The following is a 22,066-nucleotide window of genomic DNA, read 5'->3' on the forward strand; positions in this document are numbered from 1 at the left end:
AAAAAAATATATAGTATTATTTATAAAAAAAAATTCGTTTTTGGAAAACAGAAATGGTTCGAAAATTTTTGTGTAACAATTAGTTAAATTTTTCTCTGAACTTAAAAATTTAAGAAAAACTTTTAACATAAAAGTCAATTCTCATTAAGCATTTTTGAAAAGATAATTTTTATTTATTTAATTTATAATGTGACCGGTAAGCGCTCCCAGTTACTTGTTGATAAGTTTTGTGTTATTATTTAATGTTTCATTAATCAAAAAAGTGACCAGTAATCGCCCCGAGTTACCTAGTGATAGGCGCAATAGTTATTTATTATTTTTTTATTAATAGAGAAATTGGCTATTAAGCTCTCCTGGTTACTTGGTTATTGTTGCTTATGTTATTAATGTTATGCTTATAATTCACAATTCTATTTATAAGGTTTTGCAACTTTGTGATTATGACTAAATCATTCATTTATAAATTGAAGGTATATTTATAATGTTGTTAGGTTAAATACGTTCGGAACATAGGGTTGTGGGGTTTAAGATGTTTGGGGTACAGAGTTATTGGGTTTAATAGCTTGGGATTTAGTTGTTTAGTTTTAGTATATTTGAATTTGTCATTTGGCACGTTAATTTTGGTCGCAGGGCGTCAGTTCCGATGGCGGTACTATGATCGTCACATCATCGATTTTTTACCACAGTCTCTGCACGTGTATACTGTATAGTCGTGGATCCGGTATATAATTGCCGACCGCATATCTATCAGCCTGATCTTCAAGGACATTTGTAGCGATCAGAATAAATTTTTAACAAGCTGTAACAAGAAAATTTAAGTTTGGCGAAATTAGCGAAGTGACTGCTTTTTTCAAATCATATTTCAATGCATAATTTGGTGTGAATATTACATTAAATTTTTATTGTTTTTAGGTGATCAGCAGGATCAGGTGTGCGATCATCAAGCGAATGCTTTAGGTCTTTCTGATTTATCATAAGTTCCTGTAGTTTCTAATCCCAAGACTCAATGTCCTTGGCCTGAGTGCCAGTTTCCATCAAAAGTCGATGAAGAGGTTAGAAGATATCTGTGGTAACATAGCAGTTTAGATAGAATAAGGAACGGTTATCATATTCAGAATAATGACAACAAACCATATCTTTTTAAGCCTAAACGAGACATCAATAAAAAGCTAAAACAATCTTTTCAATACCATTTACGTCACATTCATCGTGCAGGGATTTTACATATGCAGTGTTTGTCATGTTAGCTTTACGTTACGTTTAACATGCGATGACCATCGATGGGTAAAGCACGCCTTGGGCTCAGGCTTGAGTTGCAACATTTGTTAAAAAAGGTATTTCCATGATACAGAATTAAGACATCACTGGTTTCGTGTACATGGTAAAAATACGTATGGTAAATTTTCGACATGTGATAAATGTAATTTTTCATGCATGCAAACAAAGAAACTGACGTGTCACAGGGAAACACACCACAAATCTACAACATTGTCATTTAAGAGCAAGCTTAAGTGTCCTTGGAAAGATTGTAAAAGAGAAAGCGAATCTCTTGAATTTTATCAAGATTATTTATTAAAGGCATATGCAGGAGCAGTTGACGGCATACGTCGAATCTTGTATTGTATAGAGAAAAGGACAAAGATCTAGCGAGGCGTTGAATTCGTGTCTATTCACGAACAAAATTCAACTGCGACACATGCCGACGCAAGTTTTTGACAAAATTTATGTTAGTTATATATATAGATGTTCAAATCGTTTACCATGAAAGCTGTTCAACATGACGGGAGAAGGCGTTGTTTATTTTATATGGTGCAAATGTTAAAAAAAATTACGCACAAACAGGGAATTTTGTACGTAAATTAAGAATACGAGAGACTTCGACTAATAATAAATAGGAATTACAAAATTAGTATACGGATGTATAACTTAAAGATGATTCGTGAAGAATCGAAGGGATTACTATGAATCGATTGAAAAACGGCAGAGGCTCGAGTTTTAAGCCATCCATATTCTGAGGCCTTCAACGTTATGCAAGAAAAAATAATCAAAGGACATTACATAAAAGAAATAAAAACAATGATTATAATCAAAAGATATATTATTTAAAAAAATTTAATCTTAAATTTTTTATCCAGATTTGTATATATGTATATTCACGCTTAAAACTAGAAGGTAAATACTTATTTTCTGTACGCTATTAGGCAATATTAAAATATTTGAATCGAAAATAAGCAATGACTTACGGAAAAAGTTTAATCCTCGGATCTCACCATATATTTGGTATATGATAAATAAAAATGGATTGAAACATTTTTTTTGAAAGATACGATCATTTAAATAGTCATTTTTATTTTTATTTTGACTTTGTGTCTTATTAAAAGTTTAAATTAAATGGAGTCCCTTCAACAAAAATGTTGATAAATAAAAAAATTTTGTACTAATCAAATTTATGTGTGTAATTATTTACTTTCACATTAACTAAATTTTTTTGTCGTCAATTGTTAATAAAAGTAACAACATTTTTTACGTTCGAAATAAATAGAGGCATTTTTCTTAAAAAAAAGATAATGACACTCATAGATATAATGCACTGATATCGTGGCATTACTTCTGATAAATCGAAAGTCAGTATGCTTTCGCAGCTCGAATCACTTGAACGTTAAAGCAATATCGCGCAGTCATAGTAAATCAGTAGTAAATGAGGTGAAAAATTGATTTTATGTATATTCAATAAAATAAAACACCTTTTACCATGGAAAAGCACAAAAAAGATCAAGCCACATCGAATACATCATCAAGTAATTATCATTTCTCTAATTTTTACAGTATAAACAATTACAAATAATTATACCATATTTTATTTGACATGAATCCTACAGAATTTCTGTAAAGTACGACTTGAAGTGATGAAGAAAAAAAACAAAATTAAATTGTGAATACATCTATATTCATTCAATACTTTTTATATATTTTCATACAATTTTTTCTCTCGTAAGTAATTGTTTATTAGTAAAGAAATTTTTTCGAATTTTAAAAGAAATTATTTGCTGTAATGCAGCTTTTGTTTTAAATTTTTATAATGCAGTATTTTTTATAAAATTTGGTTGGATATTTTTTGAACGCTGTTTTTATGAAATGTAACGTTAAAAGCTTTTTTTTGTTTTTTTTTTTTTTTTTTTTCTTAATTTTGAAAAAAACAAACAAAAAATGGTTAAATATAAACTATATTGTAAAAAATACACGTAAATCACACTTTGGAATTGCACTGTGTCTAATTAGTTATTGAAAGTATAGAATTTATGATGGGTAATTTTTTCATAACACAAACACAAAATAATACTAATATAGTAAAGAATTTTTAATAATAATTTTTATTTAAATGTAATACCTTCAAAAAAAAAAAAAAAAAAAAATTTTCTCAGAAAAAAATAACAATTAAACGACAATATTAAAATGTTGGTATGTATAAACCAGAGAATAAATGTTAAGCGAAGAATGTTAAAATATTTGGTAATAAGAAATCAGAAAACAATTTCGTTAAACAAAAATCGATTTACAATACTTGCTTATCGATTGAATTCGGTTATATTAGTGAATTAATGTAAGCAAGCCGAACAGTAAAGAATATTTTTACTCTTAATAAATAAATATTCATATTTCCACAGGTAAAATGGGTTGGAGGCACATACAGATTTTGATGTTATTTTTTGGCATGGCCTTGGGATATATAATACGTACATGCGTGTCGGTGGCTGTGGTTGCCATTCGTCAGGTAAGTTTTCAATTATTGAGTTAAAATTATCAATTTCATTACGTTTTGTATCAATTTTTGAATTTGTACTAAGTAATTTTTTGAAATTATCAATACAGGAGTATGAGTGGAAAGATGGTGAGGATATGCTGGTTTTAATATTCTTCTTCATAGGATATATAATTGGAATGATGCCAAGCGGTTATCTCGTGGGCGTTTGGAGTGCTCACAAAATCCTGACCTTCAGCATATTGTTGAGTTCAGCGTTGCATACATTGGGACCATTTGTAGCTCAGTACGGTTACATAGTTTTTATGTGCAATCGATTTATCGTAGGTGCAACACAAGGTTGTCTAGTGCCGTCGGTCTATACACTACTGTCTCGCTGGGTACCACCGTTAGAAAGAGCACGGCTGGGTAAGTCTTCTCATCATTACTTGTTTTTATTTTATCAAGCATACGATGAAACAAAATTTTAGGAAGTTTTGTGATGAATGGACCTCAGTTTGGTACCATTATTGGCATGTTAGTTTCTGGATTTTTGGCATCCTCACCTTTAGGTTGGCATAGTGTTTTTTATATTTTTGGCACAATTGGAGTCATCTGGAGTATTATATTTTTCTTCGTGGCTGCTGATTCTCCGTCTAGTCATTCAAGAATCAAACCCAAGGAAGCTACCTACATTAATGGTAGTCTTGGAAATTTGGATAAAGCTGGCAAGGCCGAGGTTGTATGAATTAAATTTGTTTTTTCCCGTTTCTATGTAATTGTTTCACAATGTACTAACGAGATATTATTCTATGTTGATTTTCAGAAACTTCCGATACCCTGGAAAGCCATATTAACCTCTAAACCACTGATTGCCTTACTAATCGTGCACTGTGGCTACAATTGGGGTCTTTACGTTTTTTTTACTGTCTTGCCTACCTACATGGATTCTGTTCTGGGCTTCAGTATTTTACAAGTTAGTGGTTTAAAAACTGTGTGATTTTTCTACAGCAATTATTGTATTATCGATGCAATAACGTCAATTACGATTATTTAAGATGACATAAGTATCTTATAAATTTTTTTCACGGGACCTTTACAAGACATGCGATTAAGAGTATCGTACAATATTGGTTATTTTATAATGTTGATAGGGTGGTGGTTTATCATCTTTACCTTACGTGGCCATGTGGATTCTGGGATTTCCGATTGGTTACGCATCAGATTGGGCCCTCAGTAAGGGATACAAAGTCGTTACTGTGCGTAAAATCGCCAACTCTTTGGGGTTATGGATACCTACTGCAGCCGTAATTTTGATGTGTACGATACCCACTAGTTGTTCGGCCCTGCTAGTTGTGATAATTACAATCGGCGTTGGCTTCAATAGCGGAGTTACATCTGGCTTTCAAATCAATCACATAGATCTGGTATTTATTAGTTTAATTATACATTGTACGGATTTTTGGCATCTAATTTTATCAGCGCTTTTAAAAATCACGTATTGTTGATAAGAATTGTTTTTCACTTGTATGTTATTTAATTTTTATAGAGTCCAAATTTCGCTGGGACAATGATGTCCATCACAAATTTATCAGCTAACATTATGGGTGTTGCCGCTCAATTTGCTTTTAAATACATCGTTACAGGAGACAGGGTACGACTTATTTTTGTTTGATAGACTCTGATAAGTGAAGACACTTGAGTTACATCAAGTTGATTGATTAGGCAATGAATTTTCATGTTATATCGAATAATTTTATCAATCTATTGGTATTGAAAAGATTAATCAATAGGATAAAAGCATTGACGTAAAAAAAAAAAAAAAAAAAATTGCTTGATAAAACTGAAGTTTATTTTACGTAGTGATTGCAACACTTTTGAAAACATTATTTGTCTGTTCTACCATACAATTCAATTTTATTTACAGAAGGATGTGAGCCAATGGAATACCCTGTTTCTGCTTACTGGTGGTATTTACTTCTTATCGAACTTAGTATTTCTATTGCTTGGCGAAGCTCATATTCAACCATGGAATAATCCACCAGGCCAACAGAGGGTTAACAAAAGAGTTTCAATCATCTCAATAACTGGTGAACCCACAACTTTATTTTTACCGGAACAAATCGAGGAAGAAGAAGAATCATCTTGTTGACAAAAAAAAAAAAATAATAATAATAAAAAATAGGAAACTGTGTAAATTGATACATCGAGCGTTTTTAATATTTATTTAAAACATTAGTAATTTATTATAATTTAGGGATCATCTATACAATGTTATTTAATTCTCTTGAGTAAGTTTAAAAATAAGGGTAATGTCAACCAAGAGCAATCACACGTTATGTTTTGTTATCGACGCTTGTTGTAGATAATACTTCATTAAAATCTATACTTGTTCATAAACGGTAGATTACGACTTTTGATACATTCATCATCACGATCAGTAGCAGAAACAGCGTAACCCTGAAGCCATTTGATAATCAAAAATCTTTTCATAACTGCTAACAATAAAAAATAAGAGCATTAAAAAAAATGATACTGTAATATGTTGTTAAAATTGTACACGATAAGTACATGTTAAGTATAAGTACATGTGTACCTTTCAAATATAATTGTGATTGGAATTATCTTAGAATGAAAAAAATTATCTCAATTACAATTTCCATTAACAGCAGCTTAACGATTTTATAATTTTATTTGTTTTTGTGTTAACCGTAGCTAATTTGTAACAAAACTTTTGTATACATACATATATACTTTATTATATCGCGTAATTTTTAATTGTTAATCTTGCGAAAGGTTAATCTCATGTCTTAACTGATTATGTTTCTTATCAAAAGCCTGACCTCTTCCTTTGTACTTATTCAAAATCTACTTTATTGTCTTCAATAAAAATTTCAGTGTAACTCTCAATTTTTTCTGATGGATTTTATTTTCACATAGTTGTACGTTACGAACTTCTTGTTATTGAGATGCCGGTATTTATGACGGGAAATACTGTTGTATTAGATTTTACATATATAGGGTTTTTACTTATCCTAAATCTCTACCTCTACCATCTTATCCCTTTTTCCTTCGTTCCCCTTCTCGTGCCTCAAGTATGCAAGTCTCTAGTGCAAAGTTCCCCTCAGATAACTCGATCATCCATCCTACTGGCTACTACTTGTGGGATTCAGCGATATAGCGAGAAATACTATTTTTTTAACAATAAATTTTGTTCATAGACACACGATCTGTTGAGATCTAGTAAGGGAGCATAATAAGAAAAGTTTTTAGATGTTCTCAACGTTGAGAAATATTTTAACGGTCTTCACATCAACTTCGTCCGGCTGACTTCATTTAAATAAATCAAAAATTAAAGTATTCTCCAGGTAGAAAAATACAGTAGATAAATATAAATAATAATAAATATAAAAGTATATTAATTACTTACAAATAGAATTAAAATTTAAAACTTGTCACATTGCCAGTACTATTTTTTCTCAACTAAAAACTTTTTGTACCTTTTATGGTAAAAATGTGCCAATCAGGTTTATTTTTATCTATAAAATCTATGAAACATTACCAAACGCGATTTGAACAAGAGTTCTTCGAGAAAAATAACTAACATAAATTAAAGAAAGAAATTATAACTGTAGCTCATACTGCAGTGTATATTGTATTAAGAGATGTATTAATAAATACAGCGAGGCAAAAAAGCGAGAAATCTCGAATCTTACGCGAGCATGTCACGCGTATACTCGTATAATTGAATTTACGCACCTCTTACGTGCGTTGTTATTCGTAATAGGCGAATTCCAGATAAACACACAAAAAAATGAGGTATTTCATGTGAACACGGATAAAAGTAGACTTTTTAAAAAAACAAAAAACGGACATGATATTTGATTTCTATTGATTTAATCAATAATTGCAAAGTAGTAAGAATGATTGTGCTGGTTATTTATTTACAGTTTAAATTCAAAATTAGCTTGGAAATGGTATTAAAAAAAATTTTCAAGAATCTGCAACATTTTAGAAATGCCCCTAATTTTTCATTAACTAATTTACTGACTATTTTTTTCGTACTAATATTTAATATTTTAGGTTCAGAGTCTCTAAAAACTAAGTTTGTAAGTAATGAATTATCACACATATTTGGTGGTAATGAATACTTATTAAATCTTTGGTTTTATATATTAACTATTCCTCTATTCATAGTTTACGCTTGATAAACAAGTGTCATTCTAAGGCATAAATTTTATTGGAAACAAATATTGTAAGTTTTCAAGATCAGTAACAATAGCTAAATTTAACAAGCAGGTCAACAGATGTCAATTGTATCGAATAGTCAATGATCTTGCAACCAAACGTGGAAAAATAAAAAAAAATAAAAAATAAAAAAAATGAAAAAAAAAAACCTAAAAAAATAATGCTAATAGCTTTCATATCTCTGCGAATCGTCCACGAATCAACGACAAAACCGATCCATAATACGGCACTCATGTCCCGACATTGTAGTCCCAGACGCAGCTGGAATGGCAAAATAGCTCAACGGCCTAGAGCCACCGTATTTAAATACACGCACATAAGCACACATAAATTGCGCACAAGAGAGCACGCTAAACCTATGAGGCACCGTCTCGTGTGCGCGGCTTTATTCGAGAGCATAAAAACTCAGCCGGACTGCAGCAGCCGATCCACAGGATTCTCATTCGTCGACCGGACGCGTTTACACGTGGATGCGTCGTCTACATATACACCAACATCCGCGAAATCCAACCGATTGTGATTTTTAACTGTGACCGCTTCATACTGAGTTCTGAAATTTTTTTTTTTTTTTTTTTTGTTAATTTTGAAAGTGAACGCAGAAGATCGGTAGAGATGTCACACACCGGAAGGAGAGTTTCGAGGGTCTCCCTTGCGGAGAACATGAAGCTGTCCCCGGAGAAACCAAAAGGTAAACTGTGTATTAGACATGAGAATTTCTGTTGTGAAAACTAGATTATTTGGAGTATTTTTGATGAACAAAGTGTCATTGTGTAAAATTTATTTTCATACCATGGTGAATGTTTTCTTATAGGGATACATTTTGTGCTTCGCATACATTACAATTTATTCATCATCAAACAAAATACTCATTTGTGATTAGATATAATAATATTATAAACGTTTATTAACTGACTATTGTTTTTATTATTTTAAGAATAATTGCATAAGTAATAAAATATATAATACCTCTTGTATATGTTTGCGTAGAGCACAGTCATTGGAAACATTTCTACAACAGTTTGTCTTTTCTAGGACAAAAACTTGAGATCGTAGGAAAAAATTTTAGGCAAAAATGTGTTTTTTTCAAATTTGCTTTACAGTGTATTACAAAACAAATTAAAAAAAAAAAATTTTATCTCTCAAAATTGTAAATTTTGCAGTTATACAATTTTTCATAAAAAAATTAATAAATACAAAAGCATGGATAAAAGTATGTGAATTTCAGAATTCTATGAAGTAACTATTGTGTAGAGGCGAGACAGTGTAGTTATTGGCCTTATTCATGAAAAAATACGCTAAGGTATATATAATGATAAAAGATAATCCTGCAGATAACCACTATATTGTTTGATTAACTCGATGTAAAATTCAAAATATTTGTTAAATAAGATCATTTCTAAGAATACATTCTTTGGTTTAATGAAACTAAAAATATGTAATTTAACTCTAATGATGATTATTTGGATCTAATTATAGCAACAAGGCGACGACTTTTGAAAGATTTTAATGATCATGTAATTACTATGTCACTTTATTTGCCCCACGATTAACAGCAGACGGTGAAACTGAACTCCAAATATATACACCAAAAATTGGATTCGTTTATGAGCAGTAAAACTTGAAAAGTTTTTTTTCATCCATAGTTGGAAACGTCAAACTTCCTCGAGACCATGAGAGATTGTGGCAATGAAAGAAAAGCTAAACGGAGTCTCTCTATTGCAATCGGTAATACCCGTTTAAATCATACGTGCCGTGGCATTGTTAAAAATAGGCCAATCGGTAAAGGTAACTGCACCACGTGACTTTTCCGAGTATAATAATGAACATTTTTTTCGTTTTTGAATCTCGTGGATTCACGTGGTTGCTTGTTATTGTTTTTGTTCGGGTTTCCAAAACAATAATCGAAACAGCGAATTTGGTACGGTTGTGTTTAATAATGAGATAATACCTCTACGCGCTCAGGTAGTGAGGTCAGCCACGCTGGAATGTTGTGATTTTTATGAACGATAACGAACGCACGAACGACTTGTGTCTATATATGCGCCACATATACATTTACCTATGAGACTTTTTTTCGTGCAACTATAACTACCATAACTACCTGTAAGTGGCTACTTACTCGCTCAATTTCGTGTGGAGTTTATCCTTTGATTTTTCCACATTTTTTTAAAACTGATATTGTAGGAAAAGTGTACTTATTACAGTTTTTCGTGTCAAAACGTGATTTATCCTATAAGTTATCTACACATTACTCAATCATAGCCATTTCTTATCAGCTTAAAACGTGTTTCTCTGGCTTTGGCTTAGATTACTTTTTTTTACGATGGAAGCTAGTAAAATTTTTAATACTCCAGCAGTGTAATATAGATAAATTAAAAAAATTAATGACTTTTAGCAACAAGTTTTACATTTTTCTATATCTCGTATACATTACTACAATTTCGCACTATAGGATTATCTCTGACTCTTTTTTCTGACAAGCCAACTGTTTCATACACTGCTTTCTTTTTATCAGCTATCTCAAAATTAAAAATTAAATATTAAAAAAAAAAAAAAAAAAAAAAAAACTGCCATGTCCCTGAAAAATCTCCATGTACCTAATGGTTCTACTCAAGACGCCATGAACAAAAATTAGTTTCGCTGTTAATTTATTATATGGGGAACAAAAAAGGTGGAAAATAAATTAGACAGATAACTAAAGTTTTTTCTCTCTTATTTACAATTGCTTATACATCAACGGTTTTCATAATAGCAATTTTCAGGCAATGGGCATGTTTTAACAGTAGAGTTTAGTACCATGTATTGTCAAGAAAATAGTATGGTACCGTGATACTATTTAAGTGCCCTTTATAGTAGTCATGTTGCAACTCAGTACTATTTTTGTATGTAGTATGACATGTGTTCAAAATTTCTCAAAATTAATTTTTCAGCTTCAAATTAATTTTTGTTATTTAAAAAGTTGAAATCCACGCCTGTCAGAATTTCATTGAATTTTTAATGAATTTAGACAATTTTTTGTACCTTTAAAAACATTTATTTATCACAATAAAAGCTTTCATCTACTAAAAACAAAGCTTAGCTAAAAATTAGGAAAAAAAATTTTTATGGTATAGAAGATTCAAAGTCTGTATATATATTTGTGTTATGTCTCAGCATTTTTTTTACCAATTTTTTTACTTCCCGAAAATTGAGTTTTTTAATCACTGATAACATTTTATTTGTATTTATTGAAAAAATTATAAAAAAACTACTTTCTTTCTTTTTTTATTGCATGTCATACAGAACCCAAAAATTTTACTTTTAATTCCTAAAAAGATACAATTGCTTTAATCGTTTTTCAATTATTTAAAGACCGCTGCTTTAAGAAAATTTCTATACGTAGAATACTCAACAACACATATATATTTTTACTAAATGCTTGTGACAATAAGAACTTTACTGTAGCACTTTACTGTAGAACTTTACTTAAAATTACTGTACTTGAACAATTGAAAATAATTTTATTAACAACTATCGGAGAATATTTTTTGAAGAAATAAATACTATTTGAGATTTAAATCTTTTTTAAATTATGTTTTGTATCGATTTAATAATGATTGAAACGATAAAAATTTTTTGAGAAAAAAGGAAGTGTATTTTTGATAGTATATGTTATAAAACTTTATGACATAATTTTAAAAACTATTATTTGTGATTTTGTCATTTAGATTAGTTCAAAGTAGCAGTTATAACAAAATTATCTCCTGAGCCATTCGATATATGACTATTTTACTAGACGTTCGTGTACAATTTTTATTTTTGATTCGGCTAGCTGATAAAAATACAAAAGTACGTTTATAAACTTAAGATTAAAATTAAAGCAGACCCGTACTAAAATCAAAATTTCAGCTCACTAGAAATAGTGGTAACAACAATTTGATGAAATATTTGTGCTAATTAGGTGGCAGTGTTTTTTTGACTCAAAAACTGTACGTAATTACTTTATTCGTGCTATTTTATTAGCAGTGTAGAGTAGTGACGTATACTTCCTATGTCTATAAAAATTATGTAATTCTCATTTACGACAAATTAAATAGGATTTGCGCTCGAGGCATAAGTCAATTTTTGAGTGTTGGAATTTTCAGAGAGAAAATCTTAACATTAAATTACAAAGAAGCCATACGTGCGAATCCAGCGGTCATATTATGTTGATTTAAAACACTAGTAAACACAAAAAACGACAGCACATAATCTTCATTGGATGAAAAAAAAAAGAAAAAAAAAAAACTTCAAATACGATTACAATACACATGACGCGCTCAAAGTGTTCCGCATAGCACATACCTGATCACGTGCGTATGATATGTAAACAACTCCAAGCTCACATACCGCAGACGTTGAAACAAAAAAAAATATCATCACGAGAGCGTAGTAGAGTTTTTAAAATAGGAGCAATTTTCTGATATCGTACTAGCCGCTCTCTCTCTCTCTCTCTCTCTTGCTATCTATATCTTAAAAAAAGGTGTTTGGCATGCTCGAGATGCACGCGTCTATATACGTTTGTGCCACGATCTGATCGACACATTTTCCGTCCTCGAGGTCATTGATCAATGCGTACACGTATATATGTATAGATTGTTCGTTTGGAAGCGCGTGGTCATGAAAATAAGGCCGTTATCGCCTTGCCCTCGCTACTGTTTATCGGTTCGACATCATCGATACGTATTTGTGACCCAAAGAAAAAAAAAAAAAAAAAATGTTAATTTTGTTTTAATTTGAAAAATGAGGGAATTCGTTTTTTTAACTATGTCACTAAAGATTGAAATATCATTTGAACTGATCTATGTAATATTATACAATCACAATATTTGTGTCTTTTGTCGATGATTTTATCATTCATATTTCGAGTCTTACAAGTTATCAATGACGGATAAGACATGTAATCATTTGTTTGACAATTGATCATGGAGGAAACCATTCAGTTTTTTTTTTTCTTTTTTTTTTTTTTTTTTTTTAAACTAGTAAAGAAGATGTTGTATTTACATCTGACGCACTGAGTTTGAGAAAAAATACCAACACCAAAATAATGAATAAACTCAACTAGTGAGATCTTGTAACATAAGTTATAATATTATTATTGTACAAAAGAGATATATTGTATACGTTGGAACGATCATTCTTCAAAATTGATCACGTAGCGTACTTATAATATGTAAATACAGTTGGTTTTTATTCAACTGCTAATTTTTCTACAATTTTATCTCGTAAAATATCCAAATGGTCTACATAATATGTTATAAAAATAATTGAAAAATTAGTGCAAAAAATGATTTTTGTGCTCATTACACTAAAACAATAACCATTATACAACAAAATTGTAAGCACAACAGATGTAGAATTTAAAATAATAAATCTTTTGACAACTCTGTCTCGGGGACAAATTATTTAAAAAAAAAAAAAAAAAAAAAAAAAAAAAATCACCTTTACGTATCCGCACTGAGAGAAAAGTGGTGCGCCTACTGCTTTGCGCGGTCTCACGGCGTACTAATTAAGTATCCATCTCCTGATCCAGATGATGGATCAGCTGGTGCTCTATTTTTTTGTACTTTTACAGTGAGACGCCAGCGATCCACATGTATGGTAGCTTAGCTGCGCCACTCTATAACAGACAGGACATGTCACATTTTTCTCTCGGTGCGACACGTATGATATTCGTCTAAAAAAAAAAAAAAAAGGAATAAAAAGGGAAATAAGTAGAAAGCCGTTTAATATGTGTTCACAGCTGCCATTGGAGCTCGGCACATTCAGACACTCATGATGATGGTAGGATTTCTGTGCTGCTATGCCATGCGGGTGACCATGTCAGTTGCCCTTGTAGTAATGACAGACAAGAAAAAGCCCGAGGTACGCTGAAATTTTGAATAACTCGTCTTTGTGAAATACTAGAAACGGTAGCGAGGATACTCGGGGGATGAGTCACGCTATATATTTCTGAAACTTTTTTTTTTACACGCATGATTTATAAAGTACTTGATGTAATTATTTTTTATTTACCAACTTTTCTTGTGGTTGCACAATGTCTACAAGGACACGAGCAGTCAACAAGTGGCATGCAACGAAAACAATACATCAAAGTACTGCGGTACACGGATAAATATGTAACAATATTATGTTCCAATTAAAATGTTTAATTCATACCTACATCGTGAAATCTAAAGTAAATATGTTTTCGATCGCAGTAGAGATGTGAGATAATATTATGACAGATACCTATACATTACATTACACGCATATGCATTAAAATTTTAAATGAACAGCGTGTTTTTTATCTTGTTTATCAAACAACGTAATCGTAAACAACAATTCCAAGTAGGTCATGATCAACATTCGACAATACGTGGCTCATAACTATTGATCCTCGCGTCGATTCTAGCATGGCACAGTCAAGGACGCCTATAGAGTAAATTAAAACCTCATATTTGCACACTTGCAGTCCTACGACTGGGAACCCCCGATACCGGGCTTCATCCTGAGCTCCTTCTTCTTCGGCTACGGGATCACGCAGATTCCTGGATCCATGGCGGCGCATCGCTGGGGCGCCGCGCGCTTCCTCGGGCCCATGATCGGTATCTGCGGCCTCGTAACTATCGCGATCCCCGCCGCGGCACGTTACGGCGATTACCCTTTGGTTATAACGTGTCGAGTTCTATCTGGATTCTGCCAGGGGGTCGTGACCCCGACCCTCCACACGCTGTTGGCCAAGTGGACGCCTCTGCCTGAACGGGGACGTTTCAGTGAGTACATGTTATGCACAGCCCATCGTTAAAAATCCAAAACGTTAATGGCGCTGTGTATACGATTCATTTGGTCCTGCGTTGATTTTCAGCAACCTTTGTCTATTCGGGTGGTTGGGTGGGCAACGTGGCAGCCCTCCAGAGCTCGGGTGCGCTCTCGGCATCGCCGATCGGCTGGCCGAGCTGTTTTTACTTCTGGGGCGGCGCGTCTCTGGTATGGACCGCGGTTTGGTACCTATTCGGCCGGGAGTCGCCTGCCGAGCATCCCAACATACCGCTCGACGAGAAGCTTTACATCGAGAGCAGTCTTGGAGTCGTTGAGACCGATGAGCCGGTTTCGACGCCTTGGAGATCGATACTCACCTCGGTGCCGGTCTGGGCTCTTCTGGTCACCCAGTGCACCCAGGCGTGGGGCTTTTGGATGCTTCTCACAAAAATCCCAGCTTACATGAACGACGTACTCAACTACGACATACTCAGCGTAGGTTGCTCTCCCTCTCTCTCTCTCTTTTTGTTTCTACTTGCATTAATTTTTCCCTCACGGCATCATCGTATTTCGCGTGAAATGAAATTCTTAAAAAATCCTACCACGTTCAAATATCACAATGACCAACCACCTCTGGTATACATATAAGGTGTAATTATCCTCGCGACGGGTAAATCATGCAGGATTATGTTGCACACGTCCAAGTACATGTTACGTCTTTGAATCATTGATCCGACGTGAAACCCCGTACGTGGGTGTTTTTTGATTTCCCGATCAAACCGCGTGGGTATAATACCGAGTAGATAGTGTAATAATCAAATACTTGCTGGTGCACGTTGCCAACCAGCTCACGCATATATTATTATGTGAGCACATTACGTGTATATACACACATTAGCGCTGGGTCACGGTCGAGGACAACAGACTTTGGTCCTATACTTGCATCATGACATACCAAATAAGTACATGTGTATATACCTATAACTATACGCAGTAAAAATTGCAATTGAGAATTATTATGCCTTATCTGTTGCAAATGAATAAGTAATTGAACTTTGATGTGCCTTAAATATGATATTCATCAAGCATGAAGAGCACAAGATACATAGTACAAGTTGAGAAAGAATTTCGCTTGTCTACAATAAATTACTAGGCGGTACTACTTATGTGATGCAGCGCGCTCGTACTCTCGACAATGATTAAATACTTGTATGCTCCTGCAATGAACTCCAGAACGGTTTCATGTCGTCACTGCCGTACCTGACTGCCTGGCTGGTCAGCTTTCCCGTGAGCATAGTCTCAGACTGGGCCATACGCACGGGCAAGGTGAGCACGCGCGCCTCGCGCTTCTTCTGCAACACCTTCGGGGAAATCCTGCCAGCCGCGGCACTTGTTTGTCTGGCCTTTGTCGAGAACGACCAGATCTTGGCCGTGGTCATACTTATTATCGCCGTTGCTTGCAACATAGCCGTCTACTGTGGCCACCATGCCAATCACATGGGTAATGTACACAACTATATTGTCATGTTCGCCCCCTTTTTTTTTTTTTGCTTAATTTTATCAAAACCAATTTTCCATACATTTTCCAAATTGACTTTGATGTTACTTTCAATCGTAAGATTTGTCGCCGAACTTTGCCGGTCCACTCATGGGACTCACCAATGCCGCGGCTACGCTCTGCAGTATACTTGCGCCAATCGCTCATGACTTTATTGTCACGGAAAAGGTGAGCAGTGACCCCTAAATTGTACACACTACTTGCTACTGATGAATCTTACGGTGCGATTTTGGTATTTTTTGTTTTGCAGACTAGTTTATCCCAATGGAGGACGATTTTCTTCATGACGGCGGTGTTTTACATCATCGGGGCGAATGTATTCGTGTTCTGCGGATCTGTCAAGACGCAGCCATGGAACGACCCGATAAAAACGAGAAAGAACAGTAGGACGTACGGGATCCCGGAAGTTATTGGCTCGGAGTTGCCAAAGGAGTTGAAAAAGATCAACGAAATCAAGGAGGAAGTCAGCGACGAGAAGGAAGAAAAAATCGAGAGATGAACCACAATACGGGATTCACGTGAATCGAGCTAATATTACATTTTTCATACAAGCATTTAAACCACTCCACATGTGAAATATGAATCGTGAATACATTCCAAACCTATTAGAACATAAGATCTTATCGTTTAAGGCAGTATGTAATAGTCATGTAAGGGGAAAATGATGTTGTGATATGTAAGAGTCCTTATAGGTTTAAGATTGTTGATGCAAATGGAATGTTGTTCAAGAAAATTGAACGAACGTAAGTCACACAAAATAAAATTGCGTGAGTTACATTACATACGCATGCACGAGTGCACTTAAAAAAAAACAAAAACCAAAATAGTTAATTGCATAAATGGAAACCTCAGCTCGGCTATGTAGCCTATGTCAAAAAAAAAAAAAAAAAAAAAAAAACACGCATACACTCACTTGGCTGTCTATATTATGTACACGTACGGGGTCAGGTCGGTCAGGATCTGGAGGCCACCCTTAGCACACACGTAACACGTATGTATGTGTATACCGGTGAATAATGAACAGTGAACAAGTGAACACGGTTACACAGACTCGTTCTCGTGTGTTTGTATAATATCGCGCGGTGCGGCCTGCTAGTTAAAACAACAAATTAAGATGTATCTCTGAAATTAAAAAAAAAAAATAATAATAATAATCCTATGAGAAAATTCATTGCAGTATTCGTAACGCTAATTTTGTTTTATTTTCATGAAGGTGCTAAGAAAGTTTGTGAAGAATATTTAATGAATAAAAAAAATGTCAATGTTGATAATCTACAAAATATAGAAACGTTTGATTTAATTTTACCAAGCCACAGAATACAAATGTACTTTTTATTTAAACAGAAACTTTAATCACTCAGTCTTTTCATTTCTAAATAAAAGGTTTAATTTAAAGGCTTTGTAAAGCTTTTAAGTAGCTCTCTGAAATGTACACTCTAATCTCAAAAGTATTCGCAATTTCGCAATACCCATGAAGGATCTTTGTTTGCTGGAAATAATGCTGTACTAACACTGACGGTTGCATACGCATAGGCGCATACAATGTGTGCCACCACCGCGCTGGCTCAGTATGACGAGAGTTGTTTCAATCGAGGAAGGTGACTCTTTGTACAAACTCTGTAGGTACAGTATTTTTTAGAAACTTTTATGAAGATATTTATTAAGTTTGTCGTTAATAAAGCTCTTCAATGTATATTCAGGCCAACAAAATATTTTAATAAACCTACGAGTTCTACATTTGTATTATAATTATGTTTTTTGCACATTAATTATGCTTCTACCACATCATCACTTATTATTTATATTAATATGAATGAGCTTGAGTCAAATCAACATAGACTTATCTGGCATTTTTCTTATAGATTATATATGCCAATGCACAGATTTGATCATGATTGTGCTGATTAAGCAATGCCTAAAACTGAATTATAATAGTATTAGTTATTTAAAGCTGTATAATAATATACAATGGTATAATTTTAAATTATTTACATAGTATGGTAAATTTTAAAATTAAATTATACAATTTTACGTCACATTAATAAATAAAAACACATCAATTGATCTAAAACGCTTATAAGATGCATCATTAGTATAACTCAAAAATGTTTGATAAACATATTTTAAATGTTTGTTTTAGTTACATAGGTTTATTTATTTTTGATTAAAGTATTATATTTGAAATAGTTTTATGAAATGCTCTTGCATCCTTCTAATTAATTTTAAATACTTCGACTGTAGTTATTTTATGATAAATTTGTTGTTTTAATTGTTATCACTAGTGACTATAATTTTAAAAAGTTGTTATTTTATCTGATATAGTATTTGATTATTCTGCTAAATATAATACTATTATGGTCAAAGTCAATCAGGGTTATAATCTTTTTCAATATTAATGACTTAACTTGAGTCTAGGAAATATTAAAGAAGTGAAATCGAACATCTATAGCTTTGAGTGCTTGACAAACTTTTAAATAGTTCTGCCACAATATTTAAGAATAAAAATGAAGTAGTGATAATTGAATAAAAAATGTTATAGAACAATAAGAAAATCATATAAGTAATATGCATTTTGTAATAATATCGTAGATCTTTTTGGTTATTAAATGTATCTCTCCCATTTTCGAAATATTTTACCATTTACTATACACAAGGTGATAAAATTTCAAACAAACTTTCACAAACTATATATATGTACAATATTTTTTTTAGAAAATTTTGTGCAGACATTATTGAATTTTTAAATTTACTTATTGCTTATGATAATGCGTGGATTATTGTTATTAAATAGTTATATCACAAGAATGAGGTACGTTCTATGTACAATAAATCGAGAAGTGTCAACCTATAAATATTATTTACAAAAATAAAGACAATGTGCTGACTTTTCGAAAATTAAAAAATTGTCCTTTGCTAATAAATTTAACTGTCCTTGATTTTTTTCTCTGAAGGTACTTTGAAAGATTTGTGGATCGACCAAAGAACGTAAGCACCACCCAAAAGAGTTACAAGCATTGTAACACCTGTCACTACATATTTTCTAGACGTGTTACCAGCCGGTATTTTCCAAACAAAACCACGATCACCTTCCTGATAAAAACACAATATCAATAAATACGTTTACTCTCTCCATAGGAAAGGGAAATTTACTGAAGATTAATGATGGGAAATATAACAGCAATCGATGAGAGGAAAATTTAGAAACTGTTAAAGTATTCTCTTAAAATATGTGTGAAAAAGATGTATTGCTCACCCAAACATAAAAAACGTCCCTCCACTTCTTGACAAGATCAATACATGGCCAGCCTATTCTAATCTTGGAAACACGATGCTCTTTTATTCTATCTTTACATCCTATGAATAAAAGAGGTCGAGGTATTGACACGTGAATTGGTTGGCCAGTATCAGTGGAAAATCTGTAACGCTGGTGAATTGGAACTGAAAGAGTAGTTTTTGTACTTGATAATTTCGAGCAAACAGTGAGGTTCTGGTAATGTGCCTTTTCAGCAAACAATTCAACATCAATTTCTCCCTCAGAGCATGCCATAATCTATAAAACAATAAGTAAATTGTCAATTTCTGTTTGAATATTCAATTGACTAAGTATCAGTTAGCACAGTTATTATACTTTGTCAAGACGCCTGAGGTCGGCTAATTCGTCTGCGTTGACGTACAGGAAAGGTGGCAATTGTACAAATACTGCAACGTAGCAACTCTCATTCATAAAGGTTCCAGTATCTACACGGTACTTCAATGTCCTAAAAAAAATTCAATTTTGATTGGAATAGTATGAAGTACTTTGTATTTTACCACTGCACTCATCAAATACACAAAGCTATTTGATACGGTACGTGTATCAACACAATTTAAACACTGTAAAGTCACATACAATTGCAAACCAGATAAAAAATCATCCAAAACAAAAAATAAACAGAGCAATCTAACCTATGAAATCCTTCACCCTCGACTTCGGACCTAATGCTAGCAGTTATGGCAGTGACGGACTGCAGAAAACTTAATAGTACAATCACGTAGACAATTTTTTTGACAATGGGAATTGAAATGCGTTTGATCACAGTCATTATTAACGAAATTTCGGTGTCTCTCGCTGCAAAGATAAGTGTATAAACAAGGGAGAGACTCCGAGAGTGAGAGCGCGGGGTGTTTTCCGCAATCGTCACCAGCAAGTAATTGAAGGTTGCGCTCTACGCTACCATCAGGTCGGTAAGTCAACTACCTTGAATTAACTGGCGCTCTGTTCCGTAATCTGGCCAGTTAAAATAGCAGACGACAGTCAACAGCGATGAAATCTTCACTTTTTTCTTGACTTTCACGTCGTTTGCTGTTTTAACTGGCGAGATTACGAAAAATAGCCCCAGTTTAATTCAAGGTAGTTGACTAACTGACCTGACAGTAACTTAGAGTGCAAATGTAAATTACTTGGTGGTGACGATTGCGGCAAACACCCCAAGCGGCGTTACCACCACGACCTACGTAACTTTACAGCCTCTGATTTTATCATTCTGGTAAGGAGAGCACGGTGTAAGATGTACGTGAAGTTATGTGTAGTAATTAAAGAAATTACTACTATAAGTAATGCCATATGGTCGATTTTATTAAACCATATGAATATCTCTATTTTTAGAGGTCGACTTTTGAGTGAAAAATAGATTGTAGACTTGCCGCAAACAGCACAAACTACGTCAACTATTTATCGCCTATTTATAAGACTATTTGCGGCTGGTTTGTAATTATCAAAGTGACTTTGCTGTAAATAGCAGTAGTTATTTGGATCAGCGCCATCTAGCGGTCTTTATTTTTTGGTCAAAAGTGGCTCCTAAAATTCTCAATCAGAGCATTCAGGATTAGAGCCATTTAATCAATTACAAACCAGCCGCAACTCATGATGAAGCTATAAAATGAAAAAATAACAATACATGTGTTTTAGGCGGCAAGTTAACAATCTATTTTTTACCAAAAATCGACCTCCTATGTATTTGTACTTTTGAAGATAAATTTTCAAGCATAAGACGTATTGTTAACTTGCCGCCAAAAACACACGTATCGTTATTTTTTTATTTTATAGCTTCATCATGAGTTGCGGCTGGTTTATAATTGACTAAATGGCTCTAATCCTGAATGCTCTGATTGAGAATTTTAGGAGCCACTTTTGGCCAAAAAATAAAGACCGCTAGATGGCGCTGATCCAAAATAATTATTGCTACTTGCAGTAAAGTCACTTTATTAGTTATAAACCAGCCGCAACGAATTTTATAGATAGATAATAAGAAGTTAACATTTTTTGTGCTCTTTGCGGCAAGTTTACAATATGTCTTTTACCTGTAAATGGACCCTAAAAAGTATAAATATTCCACTTATCTTATACGGCTCATAAAATCTACCATATTTACAAAATTAAAATACTTTACACCTTTTATCATTAACTCGCGGAAGCACAGCCCCTTAACTTTCTAGTTTAAATAAACAGCTAACTTATATAATATGTACATACCAAGATTTGTGTTACAGAAATCTTGAACAATGATTAAATAGATGTGTAAAGTAATAAGTCCAAAAGGGACAACTAAAGAAAAAAAATTTAAAAAAGAAGTTTAGTTACACAGGAAGAGTCTCCTAAAAATGGAGCATTGGATCTCACTTAATTTAAATTGCTTTACAATTTATCTTTTACCTAAAAATCGACCTCCAAAACTATCAATATTCTACTTATCTTATATGGCTCATAAAATCGACAATATTTA

General features: G+C 33.1%; 3 protein-coding genes across 4 annotated transcripts; 2 read left to right on the top strand and 1 right to left on the bottom strand.

Moving 5' to 3' along the window:
- Positions 1 to 615: 615 nt before the first annotated feature.
- On the bottom strand, positions 616 to 20,464 carry LOC106642136 (Phosphatidylinositol glycan anchor biosynthesis class X). Of its 2 annotated transcripts, XR_016293081.1 has the most exons (5): positions 20,250 to 20,464; positions 19,933 to 20,062; positions 19,558 to 19,854; positions 891 to 1,064; positions 616 to 799 (listed from the first exon to the last, which is right to left on the bottom strand). XR_016293081.1 is itself a non-coding variant. In XM_014356801.2 (4 exons), exons 1-4 carry the CDS (start codon positions 20,384 to 20,386, stop codon positions 19,227 to 19,229), a joined length of 732 nt encoding a protein of 243 aa, XP_014212287.2. In that variant the 5' UTR covers positions 20,387 to 20,463; the 3' UTR covers positions 18,451 to 19,226. The 2 variants fall into 2 exon arrangements, 1 of the variants encoding a protein (XP_014212287.2); XM_014356801.2 differs by lacking the exons at positions 616 to 799; positions 891 to 1,064 and adding an exon at positions 18,451 to 19,394 and having other exon boundaries at positions 20,250 to 20,463.
- Positions 2,753 to 6,147, top strand: LOC106642107 (putative inorganic phosphate cotransporter). The gene is made up of 8 exons (XM_089593506.1): positions 2,753 to 2,798; positions 3,666 to 3,772; positions 3,871 to 4,168; positions 4,231 to 4,478; positions 4,566 to 4,715; positions 4,894 to 5,166; positions 5,289 to 5,393; positions 5,667 to 6,147. Exons 1-8 carry the CDS (start codon positions 2,753 to 2,755, stop codon positions 5,889 to 5,891), a joined length of 1,452 nt encoding a protein of 483 aa, XP_089449632.1. The 3' UTR covers positions 5,892 to 6,147.
- On the top strand, positions 8,432 to 17,202 carry LOC106642119 (putative inorganic phosphate cotransporter). Its single transcript, XM_014356773.2, has 7 exons — positions 8,432 to 8,675; positions 13,749 to 13,870; positions 14,460 to 14,760; positions 14,853 to 15,241; positions 15,980 to 16,247; positions 16,366 to 16,472; positions 16,555 to 17,202. Exons 1-7 carry the CDS (start codon positions 8,600 to 8,602, stop codon positions 16,801 to 16,803), a joined length of 1,512 nt encoding a protein of 503 aa, XP_014212259.2. The 5' UTR covers positions 8,432 to 8,599; the 3' UTR covers positions 16,804 to 17,202.
- Positions 20,465 to 22,066: the final 1,602 nt, after the last annotated feature.

This window comes from Copidosoma floridanum, unplaced genomic scaffold, assembly GCF_036245765.1.
Source record: "Copidosoma floridanum isolate Cflo_tuat_1 unplaced genomic scaffold, Cflo_Japanese_pri ptg000019l, whole genome shotgun sequence".
Lineage (NCBI taxonomy): Eukaryota > Metazoa > Arthropoda > Insecta > Hymenoptera > Encyrtidae > Copidosoma > Copidosoma floridanum.

Coding starts and splice junctions, on each gene's coding strand:
- LOC106642107 (XM_089593506.1), top strand. CDS start 2,753: ATGGAAAAGCACAAAAAAGATCAAGCCACATCGAATACATCATCAA. Junction 2,799..3,665: donor CACATCGAATACATCATCAA/GTAATTATCATT, acceptor ATATTTCCACAG/GTAAAATGGGTTGGAGGCAC. Junction 3,773..3,870: donor CTGTGGTTGCCATTCGTCAG/GTAAGTTTTCAA, acceptor TTATCAATACAG/GAGTATGAGTGGAAAGATGG.
- LOC106642119 (XM_014356773.2), top strand. CDS start 8,600: ATGTCACACACCGGAAGGAGAGTTTCGAGGGTCTCCCTTGCGGAGAAC. Junction 8,676..13,748: donor GTCCCCGGAGAAACCAAAAG/GTAAACTGTGTA, acceptor ATGTGTTCACAG/CTGCCATTGGAGCTCGGCAC. Junction 14,761..14,852: donor GCCTGAACGGGGACGTTTCA/GTGAGTACATGT, acceptor GTTGATTTTCAG/CAACCTTTGTCTATTCGGGT.
- LOC106642136 (XM_014356801.2), bottom strand. CDS start 20,386: ATGACTGTGATCAAACGCATTTCAATTCCCATTGTCAAAAAAATTGTC. Junction 20,063..20,249: donor GAGGGTGAAGGATTTCATAG/GTTAGATTGCTC, acceptor AATTTTTTTTAG/GACATTGAAGTACCGTGTAG. Junction 19,855..19,932: donor ACCTCAGGCGTCTTGACAAA/GTATAATAACTG, acceptor ATTGTTTTATAG/ATTATGGCATGCTCTGAGGG.